Genomic DNA, 16015 nt, shown 5'->3' with positions numbered 1-16015 from the left:
ATGGTTAGTTTATTAAAATATTCGCCATCGAAATTAAAATATATTGAACAGAGGTCAATGACCGATTTCAACCTACGAAGATGAGGAAAGCCTCAATGAATAATCAGTTTAAAACAATAATCGACCTTTTAATGGAACAAGGTTCTTTTTCACGGCTTATAGTAAAGCAAACTGGCATAAATTATAAGGAAAAAGCATTATTTCTCCAAACCATCTCACCCTTTCTTTCTCTTTGTTGTCTGTCTCTTTCCATCATATACGGCTTAAAATTACATAAAGAACGTTTGATCTAAACATACTAACAGGTGATATAAAATTGAAAATATAATGAAACACCTTTTATGTCACCATATAAATTATATTTTAATTAAAACTCAAAAAAACAATGGCAATGAGTTAATTACAGATATTTATAAAACACAATATCTTTTGAAGATATTATCTAAATCGTTTAATTACATATTTATAGTTAAGATTATTCATTCCCGTTATTGTACAACCTTAAACTTAATTACTATGACAGTTTGAAAATTTGAATGTTATTTTTTATCTATGGCACGCATTGATGCAAAAAAAGCAAAAATATGAAAATACGAGATTTAAAATAGGCAAAAATTTGTCATATATCTTGTTTTATTTATATGTAGCATAGTCGGGGTATTCGAAATATAAAATGATGAACAAAAATTGACATGGTATTAGCCGCCATCTTAATTTTACGCGGGAAGCGTCTCTGTTATTTAAACTCGGTTACTTTCTCATTACTTTCGCCTTTTCAAAGCAACGAATTGCCTATAAATGGATATAATATAATTTACAAGAACTTTGGTTCTTTATATTTTTACAGTGTTTGACATAAGTAACACTCCAAAAATATAGATAATTAATTGATTTTAAAAAAAATCGGCCTTCAATTTATTATCTATATTATTTAAAAAATTGGGACTCGATAGTTAAAAAAAATACAACAGTATAGAATAAACAAATAAATATTCAAGCTTTAGCCATATAAGCGTTTGTTATCTTCCTAATATTATGAACGCTAAGTTAGTAATTTTGGATGTAGTTACGCTCAAACGACTTTCTGAATTCTAAGGAAATTTCATTAATTTATTGAACTTTTTTCTCTTATGAAATAGAATATTTTTATTAGACGTAATAATGTTACTCAAAAATATGTATGGAGGCATGCCTCCGTCAATTTTGTCTGTCATACGAGAATCACACACATGTACATAGTGCTGCAAGAGTCGGCGATGGTACGGAGTGGTACGTAGCGCGCTTCACCTATGACACACATACAAGTAGGTTTTTGCTTAGTAAATCATTCTATAGTCCCCCAACGCACGTAATGTATTGCATACATTTATTATGTGACGCTTGTAATCTTTTTTGGTCCGTGTTGATTGTGCAAATTATTTTCAATTTCCCATCGACTATGTACTTTTTAAATAGAATTTTTATACAATCGTAATCATGTATAACAATATACATCATATATGTATTTATCTCGCCTTTCTATAATTTTATCTGCCATCAATTTAAATGCGGATATTTAAAGAATCTTAACCTAAAAATCGTTTAAACATTCATGTATTTACAAATTTTACAAATATTAATATTTAGTATGAATTTTATACTACAATCTGAAATATGTATTATTACCATGAATATTTTTATATATATCGCGTGTAATCGTTATTCGTAATTTTATTGGAACAATGATCTTTTTTGTGTGTATCTGTGGCACAATAGCGAAATATAATTTAAAAAAAACTTTCGTCTTTCAATAATAAATATGAAAAGCAGTTCACTCATTTCTGAGGTCGAGGAATAATTTCAGGATTTAAATATAATTTTACATTTAAACAATGCTTTTATGTTAAGTGAATGAAAAAGAATGAATCGTTACTTATTTGAAAATAGTATTCCTTATCTGTAATTTAAAGCATTTACATTTGTTTCAATCCAACGTATATACAAACAAGCAATTGTACTTGATAAAGATTTATTTTTTCATTTCGATATTAATAATCCTTTTAATTTTAACTTATTAACATAAAATGTTTAAGGTCGAATTTATATTAGAAAATTTTAGACAAGATATTTGTGTTTCAGTCAATCCATTATTATTTTAAGGAACTCTCTAATTGTTTATAATTGTAATGAGAACGAATCGTACCTATTTCTTTGTTTTTTTTATTTCTATAAAATATTGGTATTATATTATTTTGACAAACATTATTTACAATACATTATTATAAAGCTATAATACAGAATTCGAAATATATTCAATATAGCACCTAGCACATACAAACTATTTTTAAATAACCTCAAAGGTTACTCGATGAACATTTTTCATTTTCAAAAACACAAATCATTAATAATAATTAAAAACTAATCCTATATCTATTTATATACATAGCCTTTCCGTGATCTTCACAAAAAGGCGAACCATTTTAATTTTAATGTCCTCTCTCTTAACGACTTTACCATTAAATTCAATTGACTTCATTTTACCATTCAAATTCAAAATTAAACATTCGATTCCAAACGAATATTTTAATATGAATAGGACATAACCTTTTAAGCCGGAAATTCCAAATAACCTAAACAAATATAGATTATATTCCAGCTAAATTATACATTCCAATAATGCACGGAAACGTTCAGGTTTACTACCAAATAATAAACATAGGTGATGTCAATACTAATATTATCAGCTTGGATTTCGTAATGTTGGTACACTTTAATTTCAAAAATAATGTTGCCAATTTTGACAATTCTTGCATTGCAAACTTATAAAGGTTGTAAAATCGATAACAATAAATATTAACCAATCAGAAAACTCCAAGTACTCATCGTGTTCACAGAAATACGCACAAATATATAGTTCCTTGCAGAGATGAACACTTGCCTTGTTTTCTTATATCCTTGCTCCTTGAACAAGACGTAAGAGAACCAACACATATCTTCAACAGAATCCTGGATTTGTATGTTCGATGACACATCTCTTGCAGTACTTCTTCACCGCTCTGTAACCTCGTAATGTTACTGGCGTGTCCTGGATGTTCAGTTGAGTGAGTCCTCTGCAGTAATAAGCGACTGCTTCAAGACCATCGTCACCTATCAACTCACAGCCTCTTAAAGCCAATTTCTTTAGATTTGGACAGCATCGTGCCAGGATCTGGAAATATGAAATATTATTTAATCAATATATATAAAAATGGCCGAGCCGAGATTGTCCAGTGGTTAGAACGCGTGCATCTTAACCGATGATTTCGGGTGCAAGCCCAGGCAAGCACCACTATATATATGTGCTTAATTTGTGTTTATAATTCATCTCGTGCTCGTCAGTGAAGGAAAACATTGTGAGGAAACCTGCATGTGACAAATTTCATAGAAATTCTGCCACATGTGTATTTCACCAACCCGCATTGGAACAGCGTAGTGGAATATGTTCCAAACCTTCTCCTCAAAGGGAGAGGAGGCCTTTAGGCTAGCAGTGGGAATTTACAGGCTGTTGTTGTTGTTATAATCAAAATATGTATAAGCGAAATACCCCAAAATGATTAAATACGAAATCTCGGAAACTAAAACAGCTACAAACGTGAAATTTGACGGGTAGATTCCTTATATTAATGAAAATGAAAATAAACATCCGTTAAGAACGGATTTCATGAAACTCCTTAAGGGGGTATAACGGGGTTGAACATTTGTGTTTTATAAATGTCGTGAGGATAAAGCTGTAGGTTCAGCCAGTGTATAATACGTTTAGCATCTACATAAGTTATCAGATTCGAATTGTCATATCCCTCTTCTCTTTTTTTCTGAACTTTGTTAATTAAATCGCTCTTCAATTGTTTAGGATTAAATAACAAATTAGAATATAGTTGTGGAGAAGTACCGGTTTTAAGTTTGAACCATACATTCACATATTTTAGATAATATGCGTGTTTTTTCTTTAATAAAGCAAACTGTCCTTCTGTATAATAATCAATTTTCTTTGGCATAAACTACAAACTTTCTTTCCTACGCTACCCAAGTTTGTCAGCTGGAGAATTCATTACGCCCTTAAAATATATTTCGCAAAAAAATTTTATTATATAATAGTAATATATATCAAATCTTCCGAATTCAAAATTCGTTGACGTTTCGAGCACAGCGTTCGTGGTCACGGGTAGACTTTTAATATACGCGATTTAAATCCGTTATAACTAGTTTTATTTCAATGTGTAATAATCGCCAAAATTTAAGACAACATTCAGCCACGTAGTTACTAATTCCTTATTAAATCAAGTACCTGTAAACCAGCTTCAGAGACGTCAGTGGCACCAAGATCTAGAGCTCGTAACCTTGAGCATCCTCGTCCGATGGCTTCCACTCCATCATCACCCAGCGCACCGCATCCTCTCGCATTGAGATAACGGAGCTTGTAACAACGCCTTGCTAGTGTACTTATACCCGAATCTGACACCTAAATGAAAATATTAATTAATTATCATTACATAGTATAAAACAAAGTCGCCCAATCACGTCTGTCTGCCTGTATGTTCACAATAAACTCCAAAACTACTGGACAGATTTTCATGCGGTCACTATTAGATAGAGGGATTCATAAGGAAGGTTTAAGTATATAATTTTTAAGGGTTTTTTAAGTAAATACGTAGAAATAGAAAGACAATTGTTAAACATGTCGGAAATAAAAGGTGAAAATGTAAAAATAAGACTTATATCAACCCGTGCGAAGCCGGGACGGGCCGCGAGTATTATTATAAACTAATGAAAACAACTAGGATATTGAACAATTCGCCTATTGTAAGAAAATAAGATGAATAGAGACGCAGTAGTAATCAATTACAACAAATTTCATACAGACAGAAGTTATGTCTGTAATTAGCAAATTTCTATGTTTTATTTTTATACACAACTATAAATTGGATTAAAAGTCTATATAAGTTTATTTAACGGTGAATCTATATGAGTGCAATGTTTAGAAAGGAACAAGAGGATCCATAACTTAAAATTAATATAACCGTCACAAAATAGCCTTATCAATATAATATCAGGTTAATATTAATTAAAAAAAACTCGCATTTATAAATGAGAATACGCATTTATCAAAAAGAAAGGAATTTTTTCATACGAAGCCGGCACAGACAACTAGTCAATTAACAATACCCTATTCATTGCACATTCAAATACAATTAGCCTAACTACCGAAATCTTGAGTTCCAAAAGGTAACAACTGTATTTGAGTCTTAATTACCTGTGAACATTTAGCGACTGAGAGATACCGCAACGCAGGTCCCAATTTCGCTAGCTCGTATAGACCGAAGTCCGTGACTCCCGTGCAGTCGGACACACTCAACTCCTTGAGTGCGCAATATGACGGTATCCATCTAACGCCTGCATCTATAATAGAAAAAAAAATAATAATAAATATTGGACTACATCACACACATTACTATGATCCCAATGTAACTTGCTAAAGCCAGCACCCAGACGCAAGACAACATAGAAAAGAAATGAATTTTCTACATCAACTCGGCCGATAACCGAACCCGGGAAACTCGGAGTGGCATACCCATGAAAACCGGTGTACACACCACTCGACCATGGAATCGTCAAATGATTAAATGCATGAATGATAATGTGTAATGCCACTTATAAGATGACGTCAGACCTCTGTCTGTAAGTGTAAGCATGGAAGGAGAAGACATGCTGCGCCGACTCGAAATAAAATTGAGATAAAGACAGGAGGATTATGAAAACATGAATTTATAAAGATTAACGTGACACAGTCCACAGAAATGTAATAAATACATTTGTAAGTTACAAGGACGTGGTGTTCGGGATAATGTTCTACCTTATTATAAGCGGTCAGTACCCATAGACATTAGCGCTAGGTGTAATTTCAACCATTTTTCATACTAATATCGTTTAATTACATATAAAATCAATAGTGAACCCACAATACTCAAATTCAAGCGGCTAAACCATCGGGCCATTTCGACTCAAACTCTATATTTTAAATTAAATACTACCACGGGTTCGGAAAAGGAAACACCCTGACCTGAGAAGACCGACGAAAGAAACTAAGCGGGTTTTTTTATTATAAAATTAATTAAATGCATTTATTGAATATGAATAGAAATGGCCAGGCGAATCATGATCGAGGCCCTACTATGGGACATTTTGGGACAAAAACTATTAAACGAACATTTGGTTCTGTTAGTTATCAAGCCATTTATAATTTAATAAATTCTCTCAATATCTGAGAATAAAATAGAAAGCAAAGACTCAATACCTGAAACCTTATCATATTCTAATTAATCGTCTTCATTTTTCTAATGAAATGACTTTATAAAAACAGAAATAGACTTATCAATACTTATTTCACAAAGTTAAGCTATTCCATATAAAATACGTAATATGATATAAATTATGCAGACGATAAAACTGGGAATAAAACGTCTATTTATTCTATTATATTAATTTAAATAATATATTTATGCACGATTTGTAGATATAGTGAGTGTTTGTACTTTATTACTAATAAATGTATTTACTAGTATTTGTAATATTTACTAATATATGTATTTTTTTCTACAAATATACGTTTTCACTTGGTGGTAGGGCTTTGTGCTAGCCCGTCTGGGCATGTACAACCCACTCATCAGTTATTCTTCCGCCAAATAACAGTACTCAGTATTGTTGTGTTCCGGTTTGAAGGGTGAGTGAGCCAGTGTATCTTCAGGCACAAGGGACATAACATCTTAGTTCCCAAGGTGGCACATTGACGATGTAAAGAATAGTTAATATTTTTACAGCGTTGTCTATGAGTGATGGTGACCCCTTACCATCATGGGCCACCCATATGCTCGTCCGCCAACATATACCATAAATATATATAAATATATTAATAAAGACAGCCGGACGAGCAGATGGGTACTACCCATAGGCACTGGTGCAGTAAGATTAAACCAGGGATGATATGGTTACATTATTTCGGATTTGGATACGAGTAGGAAAATATAACCAAAATATTGAATTAGTATATTTTACCGGTTTCAAATGCGGCTACGGATATGAAATTAGTCGGATTATCCGATTGTTTCGGATAGTTACGGATATCAGATAACTTAGATGTAAAATACTAGTACAAGATATTACTGTAACTTCATTTGTAGTCTATAATTCTGTATTAGTAACAAACACAGAAAAATAGGAAAATAATAAAATCTTTATAAAACAACTATTTATTCTCTTTAAATGTTACACTTTTTGACGACCTCCATGGTCGAGTGGTGTGTACACCGGTTTTCATGGGTATGCCACTCTAAGGTCCCGGGTTCGATTCCCGGCCGAGTCGATGTAGATTACCATTCGTTTTCTATGTTGTCTTGGGTCTGGGTGTTTGTGGTACCATCGTTACTTCTGATTTCCATAACACAAGTGCTTCAGCTACTTACATTGGGATCAGAGTAATGTATGTGATGTTGTCTCATATTTATTTATATTATATATTAAAAAAAATAATAAAAAAATACACTATGCGAAAACAACATTATAAAAAAAGCGGTAACAAAATTTAGAGGCTAACAGTCTTATGTAATGTAAAAAATGAGTGAACTGAAGTTGAACTGAAGAATGAATCTATGAACAACTTACCTGTGACTAGAGTACATCTCCTGAGGTAGAGATATTGTAGAGACGGACAGGTATGGAGTAAGGCACACAGACCCGCATCAGAGACCGCACTGCAGTCTGTTAGGTCGATGTATTCTATGGGGGGCCTTCTCGTCGTTAACCGACTCTCAAGCCACGCCCACTCTGGCCAGTCTACGTTTGGACAACCTGCAATGATAAAAATTTTGATTTCATTTCATTTTCTAAAAGGAACAACTATAACAAAAGCCTGTAAATTTGCCACTGCTAGGCTCAGGCCTCCTCTCCCTTTAAGGAGAAGATTTGGAATATATTTCACCATGCTAATGCGGGTTGGTGGAATACACTTGTGGCAGAATTTCTATGAAATTATACAGATACAGGTTTTTTCACGGTGTTTTCCTTCACCGCCGCGCATGAGATGAATTATAAACACAAATTAAGTACGGGGATATTCAGCGGTGCTTGCCTGGGTGGAACCCACCAATCGTCGGTTAAGATGCACGCGTTCTAAACTCTGGGCCATCTCGCCTCAAAAGAAAACTTTTTAAAAGGAAACAGACGTGAAATGTCTCTAAGATGAATGGTTGAAACAATTTCAAAACGATTTTAAATTATTTTTTCTTAACTTAGAAGATCTATTTTATAGTACATATTCTTTGAAATTTAATTAATAATTCGAAACTCTTTTTACCTTTTTTTAATTACAAATTCTATAAAACTCAAGAGTTTAAAAACGTGAGAAATACTAAATAAAACCTTTGATGTTTTGAATTTGTTCACAGAGAGAATTTAAAATCCAATTACTTGTTGTTGGAACACGAATAGCTTTACATAAACTTTGATAACGAAATCTCAACTGAAACGGTATAAGTCGTCCGAGTAATTAACAGTACGTCTCATATGAATTTCTTAACAGTCTTAAGTAAAATGCGTGTCTAATTGTTATTCACAAAGAAGCGAGATATAGTTCTTTTTGAATTATAAAATTTCATATATTTAATAAAAAATGAGGAAACAAATTTTTCATTTTAATTAGTTTATCTACATCCACGAACTCACAGTTGCCCGTGCCTTTTTTACATTTAACTTTAATATATTATATTTTACATTCTTACTGAACACCAGCAGATCTACGCTGAACTAGAGCTGCCTATACATAAAACTTTTTGGTTTTGTTAAATTCAAGCTTAAGCGGGACTTAAACATGGGATCTCAGAATTAACCAATAAAAATAAAACAACTCACCAGTTAGATCAATATGCCTTAAATCCACTAAATCTGTGATAAGGGGTGCCAATGCTCTTGCGTCCATTGTATTAGAACCGGTTAGTGCCAGATGCGTCAAGTTTCTGAAAGTAGCTGCTAATAATTGAGCACCAGCAACAGTTATCTGTAAATATACATACATATTCTATATCACTCACTACATTAAATCTACCATCATATTAAAATACTTCATTAAATTGTGATGATATCCTATGAAATTACATTACATTCTATGTGAAACATCAATTCATCAATATTTCTAGAAAATAAAAATATTTATGTAAAATAAGGTAACAAATGCGTTTGTGCAAAAGTTGTGCATGATTTTAACTAATTATATTACTTACCACTTGAGTATTGTGAGACATTTGGCACATGCAGGTATCCTCACAATGTTTCCTTTTTAGCAAAACTCGTAATCATTTTTTAATAAAAGATAAGTCGAAATCCAAAAGTGTTCAATCCACTTACCGCACAAGTCTTCGACCGCCACTCCCGGACAGCGCTAACACAGGGGCCCGCTCTGGCCCCCGCACAGCGCGCTGCTATTTCCAAAGGTCCAGCAGCCCTTACTCTTCTCCAGGGTTCTGGCCTCACTGTCAACCTGGCCACGAACCTTGACCATCTTCTACATACCCGTGACATGCGACATAAGTCTGACACCTAAAATTGAAAAAGTATTCTTTATCTTCAGCTCTAATACGATGTTTCTCCTGACATACTTAGTTGTTACTTGTATAGACATTTTTACTTGGTAGGACTTTGAGTAAGCCCGTCTGGGTCCCACTCATCAGTTATTTTACCGCTAAACAACAGTACTCGTTATTGTTGTGTTCCAGTTTGATGGCTGAGCTTGTGTAACTACGAGCAGAAAGGACATCTTAGTTCCCAAGCTTGGTGTATGTAAGGAATGGTTAATTTTTCCTACATCACATTTGTCTATGGGCGGTGGTGACCACTCACCATCAGGTGGCCCATATGCTCATCCGCTAACTTATAAAATAAAAAAAGTTAGTTTGAATTAATATTCTGAAATATCAAATACAATTTAATGTTTATTACTATAATATTACTAGCAAAATTAAAGACAAACAGAATAACATCCTCAGGCTTTTGGTTTAGGTAGGTATATCTAAATGATCGTTGTATAATTGTATAGTTACTCAATATTTTGTCTCGTTCTTTGAAATGTTAAATTACGAAAGACGATAAATAAAAATTTTAACAAAAAGAAAAACCGACTTAGACAAAACACTATTTTAAAACAAATAAATATGCACGAAAAAGTAATAAAAATAATTGCGTATTCAACATATTTTTTAGAGTCTTCCTAAGTTAAATGAAATGAAAAATATTAGACTACTTAAAAGTCGATTAACGATTATATCATGTAGTTATAATTATTGGTATATTTGGAGCCGGTGTCAGCCACGGTGCCCTTGCCCCAACAATCAAAAGAAAGAAGCGTATGAGCCCCTTGATTGTTCCAGTATATTATTGTGTAAAAGGTAATTTGTAAAAAAACATATTTGTTAAAGTATTCTCGTATTGTTTTTTGATAGATATACTGTAGGGTTTTATTGGCTGACACCGACTCCAAATATAACAATAATTATAACTACATGATATAATCGTTAATCGACTTTTAAGTAGTCTAATATTTTTCATTTCATTTAACTTAGGAAGACTCTAAAAAATATGTTCAATACGCAATTATTTTTATTACTTTTTCGTGCATATTTATTTGTTTTAAAATAGTGTTTTGTTTGAAGTCGGTTTTTCTTTTTGTTAAAATTTTTATTTATTTTTTGATTTTAAGTGAAGCTGATGTTGACTAACTAATTTTTTTAAATATGGACAGATTAAGCGTTCCGTTTATATGAGTCAGAAACTACTTCGAGGATAATTTCAAAGGAAACTTGCGAATAAAGCAAAAATAGACTTTGGAAAATGCGGATTTAATACGTCACGCGGCGTAAACTACAAGGATCCCTCGAAAGAGCTGTAATCGAACTCAGCAAAAAAACTTTGAAAAAGACCAACTATATTTCGTACATCATATGACATCACATCACATACACAAAATTTGATTAAAGATAGTAAGAAATTCTGCCCCATATCGCACCCTAACTGCGAGCCGTACAGGAGTTCCATCACTACATAGTATAAAACAAAGTCGCTTTCTCTATCCCTTTATCTTTAAATATACGCAACGAATTTTGATGCGGTTTTTTTTTAAAAGATAGCGTGATTCAAGGGGAAGGTTTGCGTATATAATACATGAACAATATAGTAAAGAAACACTGATAATTTTAGAAGTTTGCGATGTGATGTCGTAAATAAACAAATTCTGTAGTATATTTAGTATCAGTATTGCACCCGTGCGAAGCCGGGGTCGGTAGCTAGTTGATTATAATATTCGACTATGATAATTACATAAACATAACCACATTACGGAAGGTGACTCAAATATCCAAATAACCTATAAATAAAAGATTCGACTGAGTATCGCTAACGTGCTCCTCAGAATTGTTCCGTTCCCTTCCGTTCCGTTACTTTGTCATGGATCCTGTGCTCAGAACCTTACCAAACTTTCACCAAATTACCGTTGAAGTATATATTTTATAATAAAAAAAGAATTATCAAAATTGGTTTACGTGATTTTCATTTATTCACCTATTTGTCGCGCATATACATACTGCAAATTTAAGACTTATGTCGTTTTTATATGGATACCATCATCGGAAAAAAATAAAAAAAAAATGGGACCCCACGGGAAGCACTACCTTTCAAACAAAAAAAAATTATCAAAATCGGTCCACCCAGTGAAAAGTTATGAGGTAACAAACATAAAAAAAAAAAAAAAAAAAAAAAATACAGACGAATTGATAACCTCCTCCTTTTGGAAGTCGGTTGAAAAAGAGAGAAATCCATTTGTTCACTTCAAAATCCAACTATTCAGCTGCTACACAAAATTTATTAGTAAGACCGTTAGAATACGAGTAGTAAATATGGAATGATGTTTATTTTTCCTAAGGAAGTCAAAAATAATTGTTACCTATCGCAAAAAGACAAACATTTATTTGACATTATTTCTGTTTTGATTTGTTTTTCTCTCTTTCTCTTTTCGAATGTCAAATCTATATTAATATTATAAATGCGAAAGTAACTCTGTCCCTCTTTCACTACCAAACCAATGAAGCGATTTTAATAAAATTTGGTATGAAGCAAAATTGAAGTACAAAGAAGGACAAAGGCTACTTTTATTGGCGAAAACATGATAAACAATGCCCTAAAACGCAAGCGAAGCCGAACTAGTAGTTCAGTATGACTGTTGTGTACAGTGAATGTACATTTATTCGACCTTCGTTTATCCGTCGCACAGATTTATCCGATATACCAGCGTACAAAAAACGCAAAACTTTCGAGTCGCGAGCGTGAACAGTCTTTTTTTGGTTGTTTCCGACTTTCCGCATCCAACTACCAAGCAACTAATCTGAAGTGTCATTCAAGCGATGACTCGCTTTTTTTTCCATTTCTCCTCCTCAAGTTCATTGCCTCGATATACTTATAAATTGTGGAATTTGTAATCGAATTATACGACTAGGATGGGAGTGGGGTTGATGGTTCGTCTTTTAGAATTACACAGAAAAGGTCGTCCTAAAATTAATAACTGCGAATAGTACCGATAATGATGGTGGTAAATATGTTCACCAATCAATACTTAGGCGAAATTTCGTTACCCTGCTCATCACCATTAGATTTGATAAAGATGCGACTTTACACAATATGACTTCTAGATCTAACTGCTCGAAAACATGCAAAGGTATAATTATTTATCAAAGAACACCATCTGGATTACTTGTCCGCTTCAGCTGTTTCTTATTTTAAATTGAAATTGAAGAAGAGATGCTATAATATTTATGACGATATAATATATTCTGTCTGAATAATGTAAGGCCTGAATAGTATAATATAAAGTTTATAACACATACCTCAAGATACGATAATATCTTAAGCCACAAAGCATCAGATAGGGTGTTATCACGTCGTCTCCTTGGTGGACCACAGTCGGCCAATGTGTGATAGCCCTGGTCCAAGCTCAGCTCGCTGAGATCAGCAGCGAGGGAGAGTGCTGGCTCGGGAGGAGGAGGCGGCCGTCTTCTGGCCCCTCCGCAGACACCCGGCCCAGAGCAACTCCCGCTTGACATAGTGCAGGAATTCTGAAAAAAAAATTACCAAAATATCACATCAACATTTGTATGCCATAATCTAATTTTTAGCCAGTTTTTTATGACATTGAAATAAAAAATATACGTCAGATTTTTAGGCTGTCAGCCTGCCTAACGCTGAACCTTCTTGGGAATACGCCAGCTTCAATTGGTTTTATTGTTTATCGAGACACAAAACCGGATTCTTTTGAACTTTTTATGAAGTTGTGTATGCGGGATTTACGGGAAGTAAAATGCATTGATATGATTGTGATTGAGAAAAACTAAATAATAAGGCAGCAGATATTGGGCTCAGACTTCAGCCCAAGTCAATAAAGCTTTACTGGGTTTTTCTGGACAAAAATTTTTAGTTGCATCCCGTAACCTCGAAGTTAGAAGCGTGAACTCCCGTGCCTTGGAAAGTACGTAAAGCAGTGGATCCTACGCCTGAACATTTTCTGATATATCGAATTTACCAACGGATAATGTCAGTGGACCTTTGTTGGACACACACTTGTGTACGATAATTTGTCTTGCATAGTTGTCGACTCTACCAAAATAAAATCAAATCAAAATTATATTTATTGTACACCAACATCAGTCACGTTTAAGAAAGATACATAAGAGGCGGCCTTCTCGCTGATTATGCGATCTCTTCCAGACTTCAAATTATTATTATTATTATGTCAATGAATAGATGTAAACAATTGCTTGTGAAACTCGCAAAACACGATCATTAAATGTCAGAAAGTCATAAGCGACTATACCGAAATAACATTTAAAGGATACACGTATCAATGCGTATAGCGTAGTGAGATTCGAAGTGAGATCTTTAACTTTAGAATAGAATACAAAAGTGATTTGATAAACATATATCTGAACGTATTTCTTTTATTTTTATATAAGAGAAAGATATGTTTATGTAAAAGAGATCAAAATTACTGAACGTAACCCAAAAACACAATATATGTATTATGTAAATTTCATTTTAGTCAATTTAAGACTATATTTAATATAAAAATCATTATATTGCCGTATTGATTATTAGAAATCAAATATCTTAGATCATTGATGTTCTTACGCGTTAATCTAAACGGTATATATATGTATGTATATGTATATATATGTATAATTCTTCTGGCACAATAATTCTTTAAACTGGAACATGTATACCAAAATAATTATGTTTTGCAATGATATCTATTCAGCCCGGTAACACAAAGTCAATCGCCCGTACCATACTATATTTATTTATAACTTTAACAAATTAAAATATATTTAATATAAAATACCTAAATCAAGAATGAGACCATAAAATATATAAAATTAAACATTTCAGCTGTTTATAAAGCTGTCGAATTCGTGTCTACAGAATTAATAGGACAATTTAATTATTGAAATTGCGCCCATATTTATGATCCTGTATAATTACGGAGTATACTTGTAGAATGTCTCCTACATACATGTTGACCTTAGTGTGCAATTAAGATAGTGTCTTTACAATGGGCTCATAAATCAATCTCGAGTGTCATTTGTGAATCGCCTTTCATCGAATACTTCGTCAGTGAATAAACTTTGCGAATTGTCAATCATATGACGATAAAACTGTGCTATAATTTATAGCAGGGCGTTTTTATTTGCGTTCGCTCATTGGTCGATATTATAAAATTGAAAATTACGTTAATACGAGTTATAGGAAAAATGGAACCTTAGTTTAACGACATATTGTCAATCTATACTTCTATACTTATATTATAAATAAAAAAATAACTATGTCTGTCTGTCTGTCGCTCTTTAACTACCAAACCGCTGAATAGATTTTGATGAAATTTTGGTATAAAGCATATTTGCAAATTTAAACTCCAAGGAAGGACATATACTTTTTTGATTAACACATTATTACAAACAAGCCCCCTAAAAACCTTTAAAACGCGAACGAAGGCGCGGGCGACAACTGGTATTAGGATATACCTCAAAAGATATAAGCATCATTGATATTTAATATTATTATGACGTGTAATTACCATTGGCAGTATTAATGTGAACTATGAGTTACTATTAAATATTTATTTATATTTATGTGTGTGTGTATAATTAAATTGAATAGTAATGTGCATAATAGATATTATGTAAGAACGCAAAAATTGTACGCCTCTAGTGTTTTGGGTGGTTCCATGTATTATTATTATTACATTATTGATTTCATCTGTGTGGCGTACAATAACGTATAAACTAAAGTAAATGTTGTAAATAAAGTGTTAGAGAAGTAAATTTCTAATATCATACAGTATTATCCGTTTATTCTCCATGTAAACTTTACGCGTCCCAAATTACATACTCATCGTCATCATCATCATTAACAGTCTATTTCCGTTTACTGCTTGACAAAGGCCTCCAATAGCACGCCACTGTGATCGGTCTTCGGCTACTTGCATCATTCATACATACTCATTCGTCGGTAAAAACGGGCAGAAAGTTTTTCAATATGAGGGCGCGGATCATCATGGTGAAGTAACAAAATTTAAAACGAATACACGGCATTCGTACTATTAGAGTTCTGTATTCGCTTTTGATTCTGTCATTTTACTTTAGTGTTTCGTACACTCCATCTCGCTGTACATTCATAATCTGACCAAAATTGACCAATAATAAATTGTATATCATGTAAATTATTACATGACCGACACCGCAGGCTGAGATTCGGGTTCAAACCCAGGCAAGCACCACTATATTTGTGCTTAACTAATGTTTATAATTCATCTCGTGCTCGGCGGTGAAGGAAAACATCGTGAGGAAACCTGCATATGTCTAATCTCATTGAAATTCTACCATATTTGCATTCTACCAACCCGTATTGGAACAGC

The 16015-nt window shown here is 33.1% G+C and overlaps 1 protein-coding gene across 1 annotated transcript in view; it reads right to left on the bottom strand.

Moving 5' to 3' along the window:
* Positions 1-2275: 2275 nt before the first annotated feature.
* The window catches only part of LOC124538933 (F-box/LRR-repeat protein 7), a 62828-nt gene continuing 49088 nt past the window's right edge, over positions 2276-16015 (bottom strand). Inside the window, exons 2-8 of the mRNA XM_047116205.1 lie at positions 12936-13163; positions 9412-9603; positions 8920-9064; positions 7675-7860; positions 5270-5415; positions 4304-4477; positions 2276-3187 (exon numbers count right to left, since the gene is read on the bottom strand). Of these exons, the coding sequence (XP_046972161.1) occupies positions 2975-3187; positions 4304-4477; positions 5270-5415; positions 7675-7860; positions 8920-9064; positions 9412-9603; positions 12936-13151 (1272 nt within the window). The 5' untranslated portion in view covers positions 13152-13163 and the 3' untranslated portion in view covers positions 2276-2974. The remainder of the gene's footprint in view (positions 3188-4303; positions 4478-5269; positions 5416-7674; positions 7861-8919; positions 9065-9411; positions 9604-12935; positions 13164-16015) is intronic.

This window comes from Vanessa cardui, chromosome 21 (assembly GCF_905220365.1).
Source record: "Vanessa cardui chromosome 21, ilVanCard2.1, whole genome shotgun sequence".
Taxonomy (NCBI): domain Eukaryota; kingdom Metazoa; phylum Arthropoda; class Insecta; order Lepidoptera; family Nymphalidae; genus Vanessa; species Vanessa cardui.
The sequence above is the reverse complement of the archived record's forward strand: the minus strand, read 5'-3'. Positions and strand labels throughout refer to the sequence as shown.